The sequence below is a fragment of the Doryrhamphus excisus genome, chromosome 22 (assembly GCF_030265055.1).
Source record: "Doryrhamphus excisus isolate RoL2022-K1 chromosome 22, RoL_Dexc_1.0, whole genome shotgun sequence".
Taxonomy (NCBI): Eukaryota; Metazoa; Chordata; class Actinopteri; order Syngnathiformes; family Syngnathidae; genus Doryrhamphus; species Doryrhamphus excisus.
This window is the reverse complement of record NC_080487.1, coordinates 5,100,420-5,124,648: the sequence shown is the minus strand read 5'-3', so window position 1 is coordinate 5,124,648 and position 24,229 is coordinate 5,100,420. Positions and strand designations below refer to the sequence as shown.

The 24,229-nt window shown below is 40.2% G+C and overlaps 2 protein-coding genes across 2 annotated transcripts in view; one reads left to right on the top strand and one right to left on the bottom strand.

Moving 5' to 3' along the window:
* Window positions 1-5,203, top strand: part of naglu (N-acetylglucosaminidase, alpha) — an 11,608-nt gene extending 6,405 nt beyond the window's left edge. The window contains exon 6 of the mRNA XM_058061346.1: window positions 1,238-5,203. Coding sequence (XP_057917329.1) covers window positions 1,238-2,454 — 1,217 coding nt within the window. The 3' untranslated portion in view covers window positions 2,455-5,203. The remainder of the gene's footprint in view (window positions 1-1,237) is intronic.
* On the bottom strand, window positions 4,575-24,229 carry ipmkb (inositol polyphosphate multikinase b). Its single transcript, XM_058061347.1, has 6 exons — window positions 23,070-24,229; window positions 17,874-17,959; window positions 16,808-16,904; window positions 16,315-16,487; window positions 13,078-13,159; window positions 4,575-11,220 (listed from the first exon to the last, which is right to left on the bottom strand). The coding sequence occupies exons 1-6, from the start codon at window positions 23,296-23,298 to the stop codon at window positions 10,442-10,444; spliced, it is 1,446 nt and encodes a 481-aa protein (XP_057917330.1). The 5' UTR covers window positions 23,299-24,229; the 3' UTR covers window positions 4,575-10,441.

Below are 24,229 nucleotides of genomic sequence, written 5' to 3'. Positions count from 1 at the left end.
TAGTGATGTTTATGACTTTCTATAAAGGTTTTTTTAACATTAACATTTTAATAGAGCCCCGTAGACATGAAATAACACCCCTATAGTCACCTTTACACTCTTATTGCCCAATATAGCAGACATGATATGACATAGAAAACCTGTTTTTATGACCTTTCACTTTTTACGCAGTATAGTAGACGTAATAAGAAAAAATAAGACATAAAACCGACCTTCTAAATGTGTTTTGTAATATTATTAGAGCCTTCTAGACATAAAATAACACCCCTATAGTAAGCTTTACATTCTTATTACCCAATATAGTAGACATGATATGACATAGAAAACTTGTTTTAATGACCTTTCACTTTTTACGCAGTATAGTAGACGTAATAAGAAAAAATAAGACATAAAACCGACCTTCTAAATGCGTTTTGTAATATTATTAGAGCCTTCTAGACAGAAAATAACACCCCTATAGTCATCTTTACACTCTTATTACCCAATATAGTAGACATGGCATGACAAAGAAAACCTGTTTTTATGACCTTTCACTTTTTACGCAGTATAGTAGACGTAATAAGAAAAAATAAGACATAAAACCGACCATCTAGATGTGTTTTGTAATATTAGAGCCTTTTAGACATAAAATAACACCCCTATAGTCATCTTTACACTCTTATTACCCAATATAGTAGACATGATATGACATAGAAAACCTGTTTTAATGACCTTTCACTTTTTACGCAGTATAGTAGACGTAATAAGAAAAAATAAGACATAAAACCGACCTTGTAAATGTGTTTTGTAATATTATTAGAGCATTCTAGACATAAAGTAACACCCCTATAGTCAGCTTTACATTCTTATTACCCAATATAGTAGACATCATAAGAGAAAGAAACACATTAAGCCTGTTTACGACATTCTAGGGGTTTTTTAACATTATTAGAGGGGCCGCTAATGATCACCAATGGCCCCCTAGCAGTAGAAGCAGGTAACCATTGGGATAGCATTGTAGCGCTTGTCTGAACTGAAGTGAAAGCCCACCTTTTTTGCAAGCTTGAAACTATTTCATTGGTTGTTATTTTCAAGAGAAATAATTGCCCCAGTTTGGGGACCCACAAATGACCTATTGTGTTTCAAAGCTTTAGCCCCCATCAAGCTCCCAACTGAGTTCAATATTTGAGCCATGTTCTAGAAAGGTCCCTTTCTTGTCCCTCTAACATGTGTTTTTTTTTTTCTCCCCCTTCCCTAGTTGATCCTCAGGCAATTTGGCTGATGCAGGGATGGTTGTTTTTCAGTGATGCAGCTTTCTGGAAGCCTGCCCAGATTCAGGCCCTACTACATGGGGTGCCCCTTGGACGGATGATCGTGCTAGATTTGTTTGCAGAAACGGAGCCAATTTTCTCCTACACTGAATCTTTCTACGGGCAGCCTTTCATCTGGTGCATGCTGCAAAACTTTGGTGGCAACAGCGGCCTTTTTGGCACGGTGGAGAGTATCAACTCGGGGCCTTTCAAAGCCTTGCACTTCCCCAACTCCACCATGGTGGGGATCGGCATGACGCCGGAGGGTATTGAGCAGAATCCCGTCATGTTCGAGTTGATGAGCGAACTGGCTTGGCGCAAAGAGCCGGTCAACCTGGCGAAGTGGGCGTCTCTGTATGCTGTACGTCGTTACGGCTCGACGCAAGACGGGTTGATTTCCGCGTGGAGACTCCTGTTTTCCAGCGTCTACAACTGCACGATACCGCACTACCGGAATCACAACCACAATCCATTGGTGCACAGGCCTTCTCTTCACATGAACACCGACCTTTGGTACGATCCAGAAGACTTGCTCAAAGCATGGAAACTCATCATGGAGGCGTCACCTTCTCTCATGTCCAAGGAGACCTTCAGGTATGATCTTGTGGACGTGACTCGGCAGATCTTGGAAGTTCTAACATCGTCCTTCTACCTGGACATCACAGATGCCTTTCGTAAACAGAAGTTGCCAGAACTGCTAATTACAGGCGGGGTCCTCATTTACGACCTTTTGCCAGAGCTTAATCGTTTGCTTTGTAGCGATCGCAACTTCCTGTTGGGAACGTGGCTGGAGCGTGCTATGTCGTTAGCTATTGATGACAAGGAGGCGCAGCTCTACGACATGAACGCCAGGAACCAGCTCACTCTGTGGGGCCCCAGTGGAGAGATCCAGGACTATGCCAGCAAAGAGTGGGGCGGCCTCATGGAAGACTACTACGCCCAGCGATGGGGGCTGTTTGTCCAAACACTTGTGGAGTGTCTGGACAGCGGGCAGCCGTTTAAGCAGGACACTTTCAACCAGGCTGTTTTCCAAATCGAGAAGGGATTCATTTACAATGGACGCAAGTATTCCACTAAGCCCCAGGGCGATACGTACGAGATCGCCCGTAGGATCTTCCTGAAGTACTATCCACAGGCCTTGAAAACCTTGAACAGACCATCATGATTAGCAGATTTTTAGAAATTTTAATAAATATGTGACCGCTGCAAGAACAATATTCATTCTATTGGGAATAAGTATGAAGGGAATCATGTTTTTGTCAAGTTTAACTCTTTCTGGGAATGTTTTAAAGGCAGAGGCAAATCCTTGTGAATAGGCTTCCTCTTCTGGACGTATCTGTATTTTTCATTTCATCCATCCAGCCATCTTCTTCTGCTTATCCAAGGTCGGACTGTGAGGGCATCAGCCTAAGCGAGGAAGTCCAGACTTCCCTCTCGCCGGCTACTTTGTTCAGCTCCCAAAGCATTCCCAGTTGACAGACAGTCTCTCTAATGTGTTCTGGGTCTTCCCCAAGGCTTCCTACTGGTCTACCAGTCAGCCATGCCTCGGGCACCTGTACTTGTACTTGTCACCTTATCTCTAAGGGAGAGCCCAGTCAAACTCATTTTGGCCGCTTGTACAGTAAACCTCGGATATATCGGACTCGGATATATCGGAAATTCACTCACAACGGACAGATAAAAAAGAACCGATTTTTCTGTAATGCATTTCCAATAAAAATTCATTGCATATATCGGATTTTTTATAACGGATTTCGCCTATTTCGGACAAAATCTCCCGTCCCGTTCCAATGCATTTCCGTTAAATTTCCCTCGCATATATCGGATGGCCGCATCGTGGCGCTCCGATTCGCCGAATCGTGACAGAACGCTATACGACGTCATTTGCAGTGTTTGCAGCGTTGCCTGCGCGTCCAGGTACATTGGAAACATAGTCAAGGAAGTGCCTTTTTATAACGGATAAAATCCGATTTACGCATATACCGGATATAAATCTGATATATGCGTAAAACGGACATTTTCCGGTATACGCATATAACGGATTTCGCTTATATCGGACAAAACCAGTGGGAACAATTGAATCCGATATATCCGAGGTTTACTGTACCTGCGATCTTGTGTTTTTGGTCACTACCAAAATCTCATGACCGTAGGTGAGTGTAGGAACGTCGATTGGCTCAGCTTCCTATGCTTCCGATGCAGCGTTCAAGTAACTGCAGACGCCGCACCAATCAGTTTGTACATCGTGAACATGACGCTGAGGTACTTAGACTTGTCATTTCACTCGACTCTTTCTTGGAGTGTTTTTAAACGCAGAAGCAAAACAGATCCTTTGCTGCCTCGTCTGTGCAGTTTTCATTCAAGACATTTCGAAGGATAGAATAGAATAGAATGTTGTCATTGCACTAACTACAAAGAGATTCAAAAAGGCCTGTTTCAGTGTATATACAGTATAAATACTAAATAATAAAACACACTAAAAATAGATTACATACGTACATTGATGACTACAGTCATCTTTGGCTGTACAGCATTTTTATGCTTGTTTTGAAAGAAAATGTTTTTAACCGTGGGATAGACACTCTGCGTCTTAAGGATTTTTTTAACCTTGGCAAGCTCAAGTGGACTGAGGTGGGAGGCAAGGTTCATTCCACAGATGTTTGCCGTGCACTACCTGACACGCTGCACAAACAGTCAGCCAATATTCCCTTTTTTAGATTCCTATGCTGAAAAATGTTTTAATGTATTACATTTTCATTGTGGGCCTACATTATACAGTAAACCTCGGATATATGTATCGGACTCGGATATATCGGAAATTCGCTCACAACGGACAGATAAAAAAGAACCGATTTTTCTGTAATGCATTTCCAATAAAAATTCATTGCATATATCGGATTTTTTATAACGGATTTCGCCTATTTCGGACAAAATCTCCAGTCCCGTTCCAATGCATTTCCATTAAATTTCCCTCGCATATATCGGATGGCCGCATCGTTATGCTAATCTTGTTGATGTCACTGGCTATTGTCTTTCTCCTGGCTCCAGATTTAGGACAAATATAAAAGTGAGTGACGTCAATAATACTAGCACAGCAGTGAATGAGATCTTAACCTCACTATTGGAAATAACGTAGGCCTGACGGGCGTAACAGGGCCTAGCTTAATTAACAATTTGTTATGCTCAGAGTCCAATAAAGTTAAATTCTCATTACCTTACGTCTCTTTTCATTGCCCAGTCCAGGTACATTGGAAACATAGTCAAGGAAGTGCCTTTTTATACCGGATATAAATCCGATATATGCGTAAAACGGACATTTTCTGGTATACGCATATAACGGATTTCGCTTATATCGGACAAAACCAGTGGGAACAATTGAATCCGATATATCCGAGGTTTACTGTACGATTATCTCCCAGCTGTGCCTTTTAGAGAGCGTACCTGTATATATGTTTCTATGTATCAATGATGCCACGTGTATACTCATTGGGAAGTGTCGTTTAGTATTTCCAATGTTTTATTGTTAGATTGAGTCATGCAGCAGACAGATTTTATAAATGTTATTTTTCTATTCTGGATCAAATGCATTTTTCAACTCAGGCATGTCATCAAAGTCTTCAAGCTCTGTAACTAATCGTGATTTTTAATGTCCAACAAGGCAAAGCTCAACGGGGTACCTTTTGAAGTGGGGGTGTCCAAACCTTTTTCCAGCGAGGGCCACATAGTGGAAAATGAATGGATGCTAGGCTCACTTTGATATCTTGTCAAATTGTATATATTTCAAATAAAATAGCCTTGGGCTGAAACAGCATTATTATCATTAGTCATGATAATTCATTATTCAAATAGTAAACCGTCTTAAGTTGTCTACTACTAAAATGGTTATTTTTCTTCTGAATATTACACATTAACACTCTTCTTGTAAGATTCCAATTTTATTCTTTTAAAATGACTGCCTATTATCCTATCTGATCATATTGTCTGTTGTGGCTGATCAGTACAAAATGTCTAAGTTTGGGCCGCATACTGAAAAATGAATCTGGCGGCCATTTTCAAGTTTTTAATTCCACATGCAGGCAGTATCGATAATTCAACTTATCCCCCCACCCCCAAGTCCAAGCGAAGAAACTCACACAAGCTGGGTGGGAATCTCTTTTTATTGTTTTTACATTTCAATTAAAAAAATTAGTCAACTCAACTTCTTTTTAAATTATTTGTTTTGTCACAACCAGTTAATAATCATGCAGACAGTTTGACCCTGGAACGGATGAATTTAACTTCCATAATTTGTTAGGGGGGAAATAAAATATCCTGAATACAAATTACTGATCAACCAGCTTGCCAGAACAATTTGGGTTTGAATTTAGAGACTCCACTGGAACAAAGTTGTTTTAAAACAAAAATAAAGAAAGCCAAAAAAAAGTAAAAATATTGTTTCTACTTATGTATTTTAATAATGTAATATATATACCTCTATTAGCGTCTTTCAATTATTATTATGTTACCTCGGTTTGGGTGCATTGTCTGGTTAGCTTACAATATGGCGGACGTTTTGTCGTGTTATTAATAGTCATCTGTGTTCTTAATGTTTCTCGCAAAAATGTCAACACAAAATGTTTTTAGAGTTTTACAATTCTAGTTTTGCATACAGAAATTCGAAAAGCATATAAATGATGATTGAACGGAATAAATGAAATTAAATGCGTCTTACCTTAATTGAAGACTACTGTTCCAAAGCCAGATCAGCCACCCCCCATTTTACTGTTCGTAATAACGTCAAGAACCACCACTTCATTTATTGACCTTCAATGTTCATTTATATAATTAATTCACCATTCATATAGATTAATAAGTTGTTTTATGCTATAAAACTATAAAACATTAACATTTTTAGAGTCAATCGCGGTCGCCATCATAGCCGTGCGACGCTACTTCCGGTTCCGGTTGCCATTATGTAAGATGGCTAATAGGAAGGAATAATTGAGGTGTGCTGTAATAACTTCTGTATAATGTACAGGTCGCTGTTTTGTCACTTTGTAGATGGGAATTACATTTTATATAACTTTAAATAGTCCATAATTGTAAATAAAGTTAGGTATGTGTATCTGTACATGTGACTTTGCACAAGAGTTGCATCAGTGTCATTGTATACGGTAATAGTTGACTATTTATTCCATGTACATATGCAGGATATGGAATTTGTTAGCTTGCCGTGACAAAACCAGCAGAGACTGATAAAAGCTGCCAGAATAAATGAAGACAACAATGAATTTATCCATTTCAACAATGCAGTTACAAATAATTGCAAAATCATGTAAACATTTAAGTCTCCTAAAAACATAAGTTCATTCAAATTCAATTATTATTAGCAGTCTCCTTTTTGTCACATTAAAGTTAAAATAACGCCTTGAATCGGGTTATCATTGGCTTTACATATTGTCATTTTACAGTACATATGTATGTTTCATAGCTACATATTGTCTAAAAGGCCTGTGCATATGAGGGGCGGGTGGGGGGGCGATCACAAATGTTGAAGCACAAAAAATAAGAAGCCTGTTACAATATGAAAAATGTTCCATTCAAACAAATGCCCGGCAGCAAATAAGCACACATTTTCACTGTCTTATGTAGCAGTAAGCAGTATATGACACAAATATGACATGAATATTTGGGGGGGGGATAGGAGACCTTCTTCTTTGACCTCTGAAGTTATAATATAATATTGAATTGTACTCCGTTAAGTTCTGGCACCCTATCTTCACATTTCTCTAGTTGGACTTCCATCACGACCCAGGAATAGAAAACTAGTAGCCTACAAACCTCGAGAAATACTAGATATACGTATACATATATATCATTATAAATAGTAATCCATCTAACAAAAAAAAAAAAACATTTAGGTGTTTTATAGTTAAAGGAGACATGATGCATTTTATTTCCACAGATGGAAAAATTTCTTACATAAAATCTGCTGGCCTTTTCAGGGCGGTCAGTGTGGGGTGGGGTGAACTGGAGGGGATGGCATCATAGAGGAAAAGCTGCTACCGGAATAGTCTGACATACTTATTTGACTGAGAAAAAAAACATTTTTAAAACTAATCAGGGTCGTCTTATATTCGGCTCAATACGTATTCCACTTTGTTTTTATACAGAGTCAGGCAAAATCATCTGGCACATTTGTAGGTTAAATAAAAGGCAAATAAAGTAGTTTTCTTTTTGAAAAGTACATATAATGCCATTTTGCTTTGTTTTTTTTTTATAATGCCGATGTTTTTGGTTTCTTTTTCAGTTGCTGCCATGAATTGGACTGGTGAGCATGGCGCTTTCATTGTGGAAACATTTATTAAAGCTAACAAATCTGTAACTGCAACAACTTGGTAGACATGAAACGACATCTTGTTATGGTTACCAACTTCAGAGCTACTGGATCTGCAATGAATCCAAAATCAACCAGCCGACCTTGCACCACCAGAACTGATTTCATTTTTAAAACAAAAATAAAAACACTTTTTTTTATTTTACTTTATTTGCCTTTTATTTAACCTACAAATGTGTCAGATCCTTTTCCCTGACCCTGTACTATGTCCCCCATCAACAAAACCCCAAAACATTCAATGACTGTCTACCTTCATTCTCCGTTCACTAAGCAGCACTTCAGTTCTTCACTCCAAACATCAAGCTTGACTTTGGCAGCTGTGGTCTTACCAGCTTAGCGTTCGCTACGAAATTCCACAGTTGGACCTCATTCTCCACTTTAGGACAACAAAAGCACATCATTATATGCCATCAACAATGGTACAATCCTCCCTTGTACGTCACCGTTAATTGGTTCCAGACCTGACCGTGAAAAGTAAATTTCAATATTAATAAATTGATTATTTTCATAGTTAGCATTGAAAACCTGTTTAAATATGTATTATTAGAGACCTATACGCGTCATAAAACCCCGACATTCACCCTTACACCAGGGGGAGTTCATTGTTAGTGTAACATCTTGAACAAAATATGTATATGTATATATGTATGCATAGTAGGCTATCGAGCTAACAGGTTAGCCTCCACTTTATTTATCCTAAACTTAAGAAAGGGGTTGGAAATGAATGGGGGAAACAGGTCAAAGTAAGAAACCAACAAAGTACCACTTCCTCACTGAATGTGAGGAGAACTTTAGGTAATGTAAGGTAATACTCCATGTTTTGCCTTTCAATATTTTTGATGGCTATAGGTAACCACGAAATTTTTGAAAAACCATGACGGAGCGAGGGAGTGGTGTTCAACCAGCGAAGTGGCGAGGGAGCGTCCAGCCCCGCAAACTAAGATTTTAGCATCTCTTGTAAAGAACAACACGGGAGTGTCTAAGGTTGCAAATACCAGGAAGCAGAAGAGCACAGGCAGTCGGCACATATGGAATATTTAAAAACATACGCTCTATATGATGCCATCACAATGTTAATATTAACGATGCATTCTTTTTCGTTTTTTTTTCCATTCATTTACCTGAGTCAGTTCCCTGTTGACACTGGATTCAACATACACACGAAGCGACAACATAAGTGAAAGTGTACAAATAAAATAAGGTGGCTGACGTGATGCCCGGCAGTAAAGTGTGTGTCTTCAAGGCTTCAAGAAATCACGCTTGAATCCAGCTGATGTTTTGCTCGGCGTTTCAAAATGCACTGTAAACTTGCAAGTAGGAAAATCCAGTTGAGATAGTCTAGCTGTGTGAGATTATTATATATATACACAATTAATTTACTGGAACGCCTAAGTGTTGCTGTGACTAAACCAAGGAACTAGAGTGAGTGAATGCTGAGAGACAGTGCCGCTGTACTCATGTTTAAAAACAACTTAAATGAGGACTACAATGTCGATATTACGAGACTATGCCATTAGAGCAATCTGATTGGACACAGAGGCCCCACTTACACTATAATATGTCGGGCGCATGGGCACACTTCTTGTGGAGTCTGGAACGACTGCCATTGTTACTCTTCCCGCTGGTCGCCAGCCAATCACAGGGCACATATAGACAAACAACCATTCACACTCACATTCATACCTATGGACAATTTGGAGTCGCCAATTAACCTAGCATGTTTTTGGAATGTGGGAGGAAACCGGAGTACCCGGAGAAAACCCACGCATGCACGGGGAGAACATGCAAACTCCACACAGAGATGGCCCAGGGTGGAATTGAACCCTTGTCTCCTAGCTGTGAGGTCTGAGCGCTAACCACTAGACCGCTGTGCCGCCCTATATTACATTTATTGTATATAATTATATAGAATTCTATTCTGTAAGATTATTTGCTTGAGTGATGGTCAGTTTACTTTACCAATTGTGTCTGTTTCTTATACATTGCGGTCCATCTTGCGTTAAAAAAAAAAAAAACAAATCATGTTTAATAAACACAAATTAGCAAAAATATTATCCAGTCGCATGTTGCATTAAAAACTTGTAAATCCTTAAAAAGGTACACTTATTATAGATAAAAAACTATGACATTAATTATGAATTAACTAGGCAAAACCTGACTAAACTTTTAATCGACTGACAGCGCCAATGATAATCAGTAACAACTTGAAATTAACCACTTTAATTATGAGTTAACTATGGAAAAAACACAATTAATCGCAATTAGAGTTGTAGAAATGTAGTGTCATACCATGAAGCGATGGTTCGAAAGAAAACGAGAAAATGAATTCTACGGATGAAAAAAATGTGAAGTCAACGCTTGTCTCTCAGCATCCCTCACAAGCATCAAGTCCAAAAGCTAAGACTGCCATTAAGTATCATCAAGTAGTTCGAGATGGTTAGAAAATCTCTGGCTCAATCACGATGTGAGATGTTCTGATATGCAACAAAAAAAGAGTTTTTAGTGGCCATGATATAAAAATAGATTTGTTATATCCAGTGTATTGCAAATGGACTCACGTTTTGGAGCGTCAACAAACCCGACTGAACACCTTCACGGGACGTGCATGGAGATCAACACAACCGTTAGCCTCAGTGACTTTCGTTCGGAATAACAACGCACAGGTGAGATGACGACAGTGGCGGGTCCTTCCAAGATTCACGAGGGAGAGCGCATGGGTAGGAGGAGTCAGTGGTCGACTTTCAGTAGATCAGAAGGTAAAAAAAACAGGAGAAGTCTAAACATCATCACAAAGGATCTGCTCCAAGACAGTCAGTAGATGCTTGAGGCCGTAGATGTAGCCGTGATCCAGGCTCTCGCTGGGGAAAACGTGCGCAAAGTCGATCATCTTCACCTCCACGTCTGCATCTCCTTGGCTGAACTCTGCTGCGTCTCCTCCTCCTCCTTGTCCTCGCATTATGTCCTCTTCTGTCCTGCTGCTCTTCTCCTCCGCGCTACCCTGCACTTTTCCTTCCAGTTGGGATTTATTACCGTTTCCGTTTGGTGGTTGCCGGGACAACCATGTGGAGTTGTCTTGCTCACCTAGCTCGGGCGGTTTCTCTCCAGAGAGTGTTTGACCTGCTGTTGTCCCCAAAGTGCCATCATCTCCACTGTTGCCATGAAGTAATATGTTCTTAGCACAAAGATGGCCGCCACCTTTCCTGTGATTGGTGTAAATGGAGTCCAGGCTGCAATCACAGGCCACCGTAACCTGAAAGTTATTGTTGTACTCTGCCATTTCTTCTTCCTTGCCCCCTATTTCCAGTCTCGCTTCGTCCTCAGCATCCCAATTCCTCCCGTCCGCCGTTGGGCTGACTGGAGGTTTGAAGAGCGAGGAAAAGGCGCTTGAGGTGACAGAAGAGGGGAAACCCTCATAGACAAAAAGAAGGGAGCTGGCGTAGAAGGCCAACTGATGCTGAGACTCAAACCAGCGGAGGATATTTTGCACTCTGTGGAAGCTGGCCGCCACAGCATCCTTCCTCAGACAAACTCCGTTGTGGAAGAATTTAGCCAAGCCTGGACGAGAGAAGAATAGATTTCCTTGGTTGGCCAGGATTTACACTAGTGCATGAATCAGATATCCTCACACCCAAATCACGTTCAGTGGTTTAAAAAAAAGTTTTTTGCCCCTTCCTGATTTCTTATTTGTCACACTTAAATGTTTCACATCATAAAACAAATGTAAATATTCGTCAACAGCAACAACTGAACACAAAATGCACTTTTTAATTCAAACTTTTGTTATTAAATTTCATGTTAACTGAGATTAATTGAGATCTATCAGTCTGGAAAAAAAGGTTATAAAGCCATTTCTTGGTTTGGGAGTTTGGGACTCCAGCAAACCACAGTAGGAGCCATTATCCACAAAAGGTGAAAATATGGAAGAGTGGTGAACCTTCCCACCAGTGGCCGGCCAACCAATCCAAGAGGTCACAAAAGACCCCACAGCAACATCCAAAGAACTGCAGGCCTCAAATACTCAGTGGTCTGACCAGAAAAGAGTTGAACATGTTGGAAGGTGAGTGTCCCATTACATCTGTAATCGTAAACGTAAGGCTGCATTTCAGATAAAGAACATCATAGCAAGAGTAAAATATGGTGGTGGTAGTGTGATGGTCTAGGGCTGTTTTGCTGCTTCAGGACCTGGGTAAGAAGGTGAGTGCCCCATTACATATGTAATCGTAAACGTAAGGCTGCATTTCAGATAAAGAACATCACAGCAAGAGTAAAATATGGTGGTGGTAGTGTGATGGTCTGGGGCTGTTTTGCTGTTTCAGGACCTTTGGGAAAATACTCAGTGGTCTGACCAGAAAAGAGTTGGACATGTTGGAAGGTGAGTGTCCCATTACATCTGTAATAGTAAACGTAAGGCTGCATTTCAGATAAAGAACATCACAGCAAGAGTAAAATATGGTGGTGGTAGTGTGATGGTCTGGGGCTGTTTTGCTGCTACAGGACCTGGGTAGGAAGGTGAGTGCCCCATTACATCTGTAATAGTAAACGTAAGGCTGCATTTCAGATAAAGAACATCACAGCAAGAGTAAAATATGGTGGTGGTAGTGTGATGGTCTGGGGCTGTTTTGCTGCTACAGGACCTGGGTAGGAAGGTGAGTGCCCCATTACATCTGTAATAGTAAACGTAAGGCTGCATTTCAGATAAAGAACATCATAGCAAGAGTAAAATATGGTGGTGGTAGTGTGATGGTCTGGGGTTGTTTTGCTGCTTCAGGACCTTTGGGAAAATACTAAGTGGTCTGATCAGAAAAGAGTTGAACATGTTGGAAGGGGAGTGTCCCATTACATCTGTAATCGTAAAAGTAAGGCTGTATTTCAGATAAAGAACATCATAGCAAGAGTAAAATATGGTGGTGGTAGTGTGATGGTCTGGGGCTGTTTTGCTGCTACAGGACCTGGGTAGGAAGGTGAGTGCCCCATTACATCTGTAATAGTAAATGTAAGGCTGCATTTCAGATAAAGAACATCATAGCAAGAGTAAAATATGGTGGTGGTAGTGTGATGGTCTGGGGCTGTTTTGCTCCTACAGGACCTGGGTAGGAAGGTGAGTGCCCCATTACATCTGTAATAGTAAACTTAAGGCTGCATTTCAGATAAAGAACATCATAGCAAGAGTAAAATATGGTGGTGGTAGTGTGATGGTCTGGGGCTGTTTTGCTGCTTCAGGACCTGGAAGACTTGCTGTGATAAATGAAACCATGAATTCTGCTGTCTACTAAAGATCTACTGGGGGGGGGGCATAACTTTTTCACACAGGGACATGAAGCTTTGGAGTTTTGTAATATTTTCCAGACTAAAAGTGGCCGAATGTCATATCACTATTGTAGCAGTAAGTATGCATTAGTCAGGACAACATACCATCTTTAATGGTGTCCTTCAGCAGTCTCCTCCCATAATGCTGGTCAAACGTGTCATACGTGTCACTGCAAAGCTTGTAAACCTGACAGAAAATGAATGACATTTTAGGTATTTACATGGTATTTTCAAAACAAAAACACTTTGATGAAGACATGGTTGAAAATATCCGTTTTCTACGTGTTGCTTTTTGAAAGGGACTACAATGGATGGCCAGCAACAGTGGTGTAGGGCGACATCTAACGGTGGAATATTATAACTGCGGTATCAACAGGAAGTCAAACCTCTGGTGTGAGTTATAGGGTTGCATTGGTTAGGATTCTCTCACATACATTATCACAGCGGACTTTTAGCAAGTCAATAATTAACCTTGGCAACATTGAGCCCGTCAACTATAAAGATCAGATTTAACAGTTTTTTATGTACTTTGTACACATCAGCATTTGATGACAGAAACATTGTGTGAGCTGTAAAGAAAACAAAACAAAACAGGGGTGTCAAAAGTGTTGCAATTTGGTTTAAAATATGGGAATAAAGTCATGAAATTACAAAAAGATTGAAAGTTGAAATATTTGAAAATAAAATAAAACAGCAGTAGAAATTGGGGAAAAAAAACAGCTGTAAGTTTATAAGAAGAAAGTCAAAATGCTGTTTTTTTATTTCTAACAGCAGTAGAAATTGAAAAAAAAACAGCTGTAAGTTTATAAGAAGAAAGTCAAAATATTAAGAAAAAATGGCTTTTTTTCTTAAAATTTTGACTTTCTTATAAACAGAAGAAAGTCAAAATATTAAGAAAAAAATGACTTTTTTTCTTAATATTTTGACTTTCTTATAAACTTACAGCTGTTTTTTTATTTCTACTGCTGTTTTATATTTTTTCAAATATTTCAACTTTCAATCTTTTTGTAATTTCATGACTTTATTCCCATATTTTAAAACAAATTGCAACACTAAACCCATTATATGAGGAACTAAAAAAAAAAATTGACTTTTTTTCTTAATATTTTGACTTTCTTATAAACTTATAAAACAGCAGTAGAAATTGGAAAAAACAGCTGTAAGTTTATAAGAAGAAAGTCAAAATATTAAGAAAAATTTTTACTTTTTTTCTTAATATTTTGACTTTCTTATAAACGTACAGCTGTTTTATTTTATTTCTACTGCTGTTTTATTTTATTTTCAAATAAATAAACTTTCAATCTTTTTGTAATTTCATGACTTTATTCCCATATTTTAAAACAAATTGCAACACTAAACCCATTATATGAGGAAAATTAATGAGTTGAAATATTAAATTTTTTTTTTTTAAGCAAATGATTCATTTTTGAGGCTCATTTCTGTACTTGTGGTAAATCCCAGCCTGGTCTTCATATTCTTGTGTTGTGCAGCCATTGCACTTCTGTTTACGGACTCTTCCGGACTCTTCCGAACTCTTACGGACAACCGATTGACTCAAGTTCAACTAAACGCTGCAGGTCATCTGGTGAAAAAGGGGATAATGTTGACATTCTGTTCTCCAAACCGCATGCTTGCTGGCTTGGGACAGATGATTAGTAGGTGGTAGGTGTTGCTGAGAACAAAGAGCCACAATTTGTTCATGGCTGTTCTTGACTGAAATCCACTGCACAGAGCGACATGCCACTATTTATAAAATGCTTCCAGCCTCGAGTTTGACACTGGTTTCGTGCGAGTAAGCCATATCCATCGTATCATGTTCATCACCCATGCTGTTTCAACCACAAATGCACCTTTGTTCCGCTTAGGGTTAATCATTAAATGAGGTGCAGCCACTTGTTGATGAATTCCAACTTTGCTTCAGCCAAAGGCCTCTAAAATATTTAAACAGAAGTTGACGCTGTCTTAAAAGTTGAACATTATAAATGATTACAATGTGCAAAGATGCTAACACCCTAATAAAAAAACTAATTCTGTTGAATGCCAGTAGATCTGATGTCGGTATACTAAGAATATCTTCAAATGAGCAGGAAATGATATCGGTATAAACAAAGCTGATTGGTAGATGTTCCACTACTTAACTGGCTTCCTTAAGATAAGATGTACAATGATGTTTTCCACGCCTGCCTGGCCCATGCGGACCCAGTCAACATCTTGATGCGTGACTGTGTGTTCTGAGCCTGACTTTATGAGAAAGAACGCAAGGACACAAAGGACCGAGAGAAACTATATTGCTGTTCCAAGGTGAAGCCAGGATTTCAGGCATTGGGAAATTGAACAGATAAGCTGCTCGACCTTTTATTTAGAATGCCAACATATCAGGCAACTACCGGCCAATTACACGGCTATATGAAGCCAGAATCCGCGTACAGATTTCCCACTCTGTCAGGAAGAGGAAGTGTACATTCGGGGTTTACGATGCACCCCCACCAGCCCCCGGTAGTGTGACTCAAAGTAGACTACAGTAAATTCTGGACTATAAAAGGCTACTTTTTCCATATTCTTGGAAACCTGTAGCTTAAACAATGATGTGGCTAATTTGTGGCTAAAAAAACCTCCAGTTCCCATAATGCTTAGGGTGTAGATTCAGGAAATACTCATGTGTATGCTGCCATGACGTTCATTCATTCATTCATTTTCTACCGCTTTTCCTCACGAGGGTCGCGGGGGGTGCTGGAACCTATCCCAGCTGTCTTCGGGCGAGAGGCGGGGTACACCCTGGACTGGTCGCCAACCAATCACAGGGCACATATAGACAAACAACCATTCACACTCACATTCATACCTATGGACAATTTGGAGTCGCTAATTAACCTAGCATGTTTTTGGAATGTGGGATGAAACCGGAGTACCCGGAGAAAACCCACCAATGCACGGGGAGAACATGCAAACTCCACACAGAGATGGCCGAGGGTGGAATTGAACCCTGGTCTCCTAGCTGTGAGGTCTGCGTGCTAACCACTAGACCGCCGTGCCACGCTGCCATGACTTAAGCAGTGATTATGTTTTGATCAGACAATTCTGAAGTACATTTGATCAAATGTAGTATGACTAGAGCTGGACTCCAAGGAAAAAAAAACATCTCACGTATCACCTGGGAACACCGAGTGACATTGGGAACACCGACTGTATGCAGGATGGGTTACAGTGCGTCTTTATCTTATGGCTTATAGTCAGGTTCATTATTTAGAAACCTACTAGAAGGCTTGTGAAGGTACCAACATGCAGTATACTTCCATGTTTACATCATGTAACATTACACATAAACCTTAAAGTCATACTCACTCTCATACCCAAGACCAGGAAGCCTATCTCCTCCATCAGTGGATACTTCCTGATCTGCTGCTCCCTTTTCTCCTGTGAGGCGAATGGATCGTAGCTCCGCTGGCCCAGCTTCACATCCATGATGCACGGCTTGACAAAGTGTCGAGTCACATCCTCGAGCTTCAGGTACAGGTCTGAGGCGGTGACAGACGAATTAGGAATTACTTGTGGCGGCTTTGGGGTACAAAAGCAACTGTTGGTTTCTCTTTGCATTCTATTAATATGAAGATGAATATCAATACTCTGTACCTTAATAGCAGTCCTGTGCCGACGTAAACAGCACCTAAAAATTTGCAGGCTGCAACTACTTATTGAATAACTTACTTTAGTAATGTTTGTAATATTTACTAATAGTGGCAGATGATCGTCAGATAAGTCTTCTTCTTCCTATTGTCTATCCTGCACTAAAATGCATCCACGAGTGCGCACACGGACACACACAACCTCGTCTCACCATGAGGTGCATCAGGAGAGGACCAGGTTCCATAATATTTTGGTAGATGGTTCTGGAGCTGAAGAAGACATGGGTCACAGCAGTCCTCTGCATATACCTGGGACATATAGATATATAATAAAAATCACAGTAGAAATCAGCTAAATCATACATCTTCAGTATGACACGAAGGCCAAATATAGTTGTTTTTTTTTAAAAAAAACATTTTGTCAATTTGGGAAAAATAAATTGGACCACCCACATGTGTTCATGTCTATTTCTTTTTTCATTTGAATGCCTTGTACAACTAAAGGTGTGCTTGTTTGGACAACTACTGCATGTAGCAATCATGTAATCTGATCTTTATCCATTTCCATGGCTCTCTTAATAATAATAATAATAATAATAATAATAATAATCAACATTTCATCTCTGAACTACCATTTTTATGACAGATTTTTAATCCGCTTGGATTCTATTAGCTATAAAGTTGTTCCCCGCCACCTCGCCGCCTCACTTTATCACATTTTTTCAAAAAATTTATTCATAAATGATCATAGTTTAGTGGTTGAACATGGCCTATTATTAGTAAAAATAGTAATAATAATGAAGTTTAAGGAAAGTATTTCATTGGAAGGCAAGCAGCTTATAAAATGGTGCTGAAATGCTGACTCTGTCCACCAGTGGGAGCCGGAGAAGCCCAGAGGGAGGCTGACGTCATTGCAGCGCTGAATGAATACAATGCTAGGGCGCAATGCACTATGGGAAATATTTAAAATATTTTTCTATTTTTAAATCGCCTTGTTAGACATTTCTGTATTAACTAGGTATACCTTTTGAGTGTTAAGTTGATGAGTATTGCATTTAGTGTTATTGTAAGATAACACAGTGTATTGTGATACCGTTACATATAATGATTTCCAATAGGTTGTTGTGAGTGTATCGATAGCTCATGATTGGCTCCTGCCAAAGAAAGAGCTCGCGTAGCACAGTATATAAACAATTAGTAGTATTTCTGAAGTAATGGAGATGTCAGACGATTAGAATTTAGCCATATATTTGTTAAACTACCGGTTGTGCCTCATACCATGCTGTAAAACTGCATCTCCCTTGGTCCTCTGGGTGGAGGCTGAAGTTGCTTTAGGACTGTTCCGTCTGGATGCTGCAGAATCCCTGCAACAAAAAGTCAAAATTCACGAGTTAATGCTAATACAGACAAATATAATATTCATACACTATTACTGGGATAAGAGAAATTGCAGGTACAACCAAGCACCTCTAAAGTTTCGGTTGGGAAAAGAAAACATGCTGTGATTACGCCTACGATAAGAACTACATTTTCATTTCAGCCAAGCTGGTGGCTGTGTGGGAAGATACAATGCAGATATTTATGCATTTTGGCCATCAGTTTAAAAAGGGAAGTGCTATCAAAGTGCTAACAAACTGTTATTTATTACTATGAAAGTGCTGATGGCTTTGCAAATGAAGGTTCTATTAGCAGTGACCACAAAATGAAATCCAAGCCATTCCATTCCAAGGGTTGGGACCAAGGATATTGTCTACTATTGACAATAGTATACACAATACTATTGTATACTACATGTTGGGCATACGACTGAAGACGCAAGTGTTTACCCTTCCATTCCTTATTTGTGGCGGTTAGTCGCTCATATATTTGGACCGCCACAGATAGACTTTGCACTTCCTGTTTAGAATCTTCCATGTTTATATGGAAACTCTTATTTTCAAATCTTGTACTCGGAAAAAGACACTTTCCATTACAGTTGTGTGTGGTATAAAAAGGATTATGATCCATCATAGGGCAGGGGTCTCAAACTCAATTTACCTGGGGGCCACCGGAGCTAGGTTCTGGGTGAAGCCGGGCCGCATCAGGTTTTCAAAAAAAAACCCAAAACGCATTTATTAAAAATCAATAAAAAAAAACTATCTTCAATGCTTTTGCTTCTGCTATACCCTACACTTTTTCAGTACTTTGGTTCCAGTTTTCCACACCAAAATATCTGATAAAACATTCCACTGTTCTCAAATATCTTAATTTTTATTTTTCTATACACAAAATAAGATTTTAAAAAAATAAACAAATTAAGAATAAAGACAATAAATCAATCAGTAATAAGTACAATAATAATAAAACAGCAAATAAGAAAAACATAAGAAACCACATACAGTTGGTAGAGAAATTATTTTTTTCAGATTCAAATGTACAGTATTAACAGTTATTTAACCTTTAACATAAACATTAATGAAACTTAATAATTTGACCCAATTAGCAAGTTAGCGTCGTACTCAGTTCCATCTGGGAGCAGCGTCGTAACTTTAACAACATGTTTGATGAGATGCTTTATCTTGACGTGTATTTTCCGGTTTTATTCCAAATCATTTCCTGCATTTATTTGTACCCAGCGTCATAAGCCTTTAGCTTCATTGCTAATCCAACGCAAAACAGGGCGGGGTAACAGGGTAGGGTAACAGTATGGGCGGGGGCAAAATCATGTTAATTGTGTCCGGTGTGCACGCAGCTTTAAGCTGTCATTTCAACATTAAACATTGGTATCAAGGTGGGGGCCTCAAAGTAGCGTCTCGTGTGCCGCATTTGGCCCGCGGGACGCGAGTTTGAGACCCCTGTCATAGAGTGACCAAACAAACAACCAAGTAGAGCTGCAACAATTAATCAATGATTTATACATTTTTTTCCTAAAAAGGCAAATATACTATATTACTATACTATATATTACTCATTTCATAGGAGGGTTTTCGACCCCCGGCCTAACAACAAGCTTCAGATGCTTTAGGACTAAGAAAATAATGGTTATTTGCAGCCCTACGGCGGCTCTAAGTGGCTAAAAAGCACATTAAGATCTTTGGCCGAGCCGTTCTCGCATCATAATCCCATAGTTCCCGTTTTAGTACACTTGAACAATACGCAGTATATGCAGGTCAACTCGCGTGATGACCTGGCCAAACCTGCTGTCGGGAGGAGTGACCACAATCGTGTTCAGTCAGCAGCAATACAGGCTGAACAGGATTCCAGTATTTGTTCAACACAGCAACGCCTACATAGCACAATACCTCTCCAGTACTACAATGTACTGTGTGTGACTACTGTTAATGATTATTCAGGACTTGAGTCCTGAGAGAAAATGAGATAAGATTACTGTCTTACTGTCAATACATTGTTAACTGAACGCTTCTATGTTTTAACAGAGAGGAGACATCTCATTCCGTAGGCTTTTGAATCACATCTTCACATTTAGAGACCCTCTACATGAGTAATGTGTCGACCGACAGCGCGGCCGTACCATTGTAATGACGACATGTATGCCTTCATGGAGTTCTGCCACCAAATGCGACTCCACATGCGTCTACGACAGGGGTGGGCAAACTTTTTGACTCGCGGGCCGCATTGATTTAACAAAATTGACAGGGGGCCAGACTATATATTTTACGCATATAATTCTAACAGTCCACCTGGAATGATTGTATCTGTAAGTGTCATGCAACCTGCTATGTATATGTGCTTGTGTCCTTTTTTCAGGAGCACTTTGTAAACAGCAGATCACATCAAATAAACAAATTGATTTAAAAAAAACTACCTAAACCATCAAAAGGTTGGCTAAAGCCATGATGTCAGGTTGTATGTTAAGTTTGGAAAGAACGTGTGGGCCATATTTAAACACTTGGCGGGCCGGATGTGGCCCCCGGGCCGTAGTTTGCCCACCCCTGGTCTACGAGGACGTGATGTAAATGAAGAAAGTCTCCTGAATGGGCATCCATTGGAAGAAATCTTTCACCTGAGTACAATGTTTTCACTAAATGAGCTTTCCATTCGACTCCAAATTGTCCATAGGTATGAATGTGAGTGTGAATGGTTGTTTGTCTATATGTGCCAAGTGATTGGTTGGCGACCAGTCCAGGGTGTACCCCGCCTGTGCCCCAAAAGACAGCTGTGATAGGCTCCAGCATACCCACGACCCTAGCGAGGATAAGGGGTGGACGGAAGCCTTCCATTGAGACTCCTCAAGTTATTATAAGACCTCTTCGGTAATAACTACATTATTTACACATTTTCCCGTACAAACGCCTTGTGGGTAAGTTGACAGTTACACAGTATTTAAGCAACTTTCATGATGAGTGACAGCACTCAGACACGCAGGCAGTCATCCTGATAAGTCAAACCCCGGTTTGCCAAGCGGCCAGTCACCCGGGATCAGAAGTCACTGTACTCATCTCTGGACCCGATGTTCCATTTCCAGTTCAATACAATTTCATGACCAGGGAGTTAAAACTATTTTTTTCCCTCCAAAACTTCAGCACTGACTCATGGCTGACAGGAAGGTGTCTCAGCTGTAGCCAAGATTAAGAGAAGTACTTTACACACACAAGTTGTTCATTCACATAGGAAAGTATCTGTTTTTACTTAACAGGAAGGTTTGGGTATGGCCATGAATTCAATCAGGCAGTGTAGAAAATGTAATACAGTAAACCTCAGATATATCGGACTCGGATATATCGGAAATTCGCTCACAACGGACAGATAAAAAAGAACCGATTTTTCTGTAATGCATTTCCAATAAAAATTCATTGCATATATCGGATTTTTTATAACGGATTTCGCCTATTTCGGACAAAATCTCCAGTCCCGTTCCAATGCATTTCCATTAAATTTCCCTCGCATATATCGGATGGCCGCATCGTGGTGCTCCGATTCGCCGAATCGTGACAGGCCGCTATACGACGTCATTTGCAGCGTTTGCAGCGTTGCCTGCGCGTCCAGGTACATTGGAAACATAGTCAAGGAAGTGCCTTTTTATAACGGATAAAATCCGATTTACGCATATACCGGATATAAATCCGATATATGCGTAAAACGGACATTTTCCGGTATACGCATATAACGGATTTCGCTTATATCGGACAAAACCAGTGGGAACAATTGAATCCGATATATCCGGGGTTTACTGTATCACATCCTGATTGAAAGTAAAGCATGAAATGCATTAAAGTGGACCTGCGATGCTCATTTCCAGCGCTTTGTATCGAGTTGTGGACTCCTATAGAGCAGCTACACACAATAGCCTTCACAGAAAGCTTTCTAGATCTTCCAGATTCTGCACCTCTTGCTGCAGTGTTTCCATGGAAACGGTCCGTTTCATTTATTCCACCCACGCCCACCTCCAGGCATGCCCACTCCACTGTGATTGGTCATACTCTCAAGCACTCCCGAGGACTTTCGGATACATAGATCTGTGTTTACTGAGTGCAGGTAAATTGCAGCCCATATAAGGAGATCTGGACCGCACTGACGTCAGTAGAACGCTGTAAAACCAAGTGTGCAGCACCATCCAAAACTTCTTTCAGGGCTCATTTCCAAATACACAAACCTCAATATCTGATATCTAGTGCTTTGGAATTGTTTTAAATGTTGTGTTGTGTACAAAAACACAACATTTAGAGGTCAAACAAGTGGAAAAAGCCCAACAGGTCTCCTTTAAATAGGCCCATTTCTGCCCATTATTGTCATTGTTGGTGTGGTTTCTTTGCTCACAATTAAATACAATTGAAATAATGTTTGTCTATGTTGTTTCGATATTAGCAGAGGGTGAAAACTGATGATAAATGGACATTGAATTCCGACAATGATCGAATTAACCGAACGTTGATAATATAACATAGATTCAAGATCATGTCATCTATCTGACGACTGACTTCATGGCCACGTGGGTCCCAGGTTGAGATAATTTGTTTAAAACCTCTGTTTTAGATTGTTTCAACGTCACCTTGCTATCTGGATCCTCTCCAGGGTCAACCTGTTGTGGTCATAGAAAGCGGATTAACTGTAACGTTGCAGGAGGGGTGGGGTATCGGACAAGGTAGCAAAAGATGGTGCCGATGAAGAGAAACAACCCAAGAGCCACAAGCCGGTTCCTGCTGCTGCCCGATTGTTTTGATGGCTGTTTTATTACTATTTTATTATTATTATTACTTTGTTGGCATCATATGTGTCAAAAAGAACCCTTTCGTTTTTGGTTGAAATTACTTTTGATAACAGTTAACCATTGCTAATATCTGCTGTAGTAGTGTGAATTGGATGGACATTCACACATTGTGTAATAATTGTACAAAAATGTAAAGAATTGTTTGGCTATGGCAAAGGTCATCTTCCACGTGACTTCCCAGTCATGCATATACTACGGAAGAAGCTGTCATATTCACATTATGTCATTCATACACATAGAAAATATGTTTAGGTGCATTTACTCACCCACTTTATCGACTCCATACTTGTGACCGGCGACCTGATGTGACAGCGGCACGCATCCATTCAAGTGAGCCGGGCCTTGCGGTTCCTTTGGCCGCTGATCGCTCTTCTGTTTGGTGGCGCCACCGGGGGAGATGCATGGGGTCATGGTGACAGTGCTGGAAGTCAGCTCTAACCTGCCCAGCGCTAAGGTGGACTTCATCATCATTTGGTGATGATGCCTTGCTGACATTTGTTAAGAAAGACCAATCTGAATAAAAATCAAAATGTCACTGTGTGGATCCACATACTTTTCACGCAAAAATCGGCTTGGTTATAGAGGAATTGCAATAAAATGTTTGGGCGTGAGGTTGTGAAATCTTTAGGAAAGTGGCCCAGGCCAGACGTAAGCGACAACAATGGCTCCGTTTGCTGCTTTCCACCACCGACAGCAACTGCAGTGACGTCCGGCAACAGTGTCGTAATCCCCGCTGTCACCTGCGACGAAGCAGTGGTCCTTGATTCACTGGTTTTCATATCTTGTACAGCAGCAAAAATACAATCTGGCCACATCCCACTTCCTGACAACGTCAATCATAGGAGAACAGGAACGATTTCCGCACAGGATTTTCAAAATAAAACAGCGTGGGGGGGAAAGCTGTAAATGATCTTGTCAGTATTCGACAATAGATTACAGTATCACACAAGATGCATAATACACGTCATTACGCGTTCATAGTATCCACCATCCAGGCAAGTACTTAATTTCCTTACTCCAGAGGGTCCTGTTGCCTTTGCGTGTCAAGGATGTTGCGACACATTCAGGAGTGGCATTCAGTTCCCGCCAGTAAAAATAACAACACGCTGTAAAAATGTAGATTAAAACGCACCACAGCCACAAAAATAGGCTACACAGCCCAAATGTGGATTCCGTCAACATCCGTTACGTACATGGGCCTATTGGCTATTCCTCATCGCGTCAGAAAGTCACAACACAACGAACACCTTCGAAACAAAGGCCTACCATTTGATAGCGGGAAGACAAACGATACATCCCAGCCCTAAAAACCTGAAAGTGCGGGGGGTACAACCGCTAGATCGCCTTCAGACTTCTTTTGTAGCTACATTTGTTTCCATTCCAAACTGTCGCAAAACATTTTTTCACTCCTTTACGGCAGCCGTGT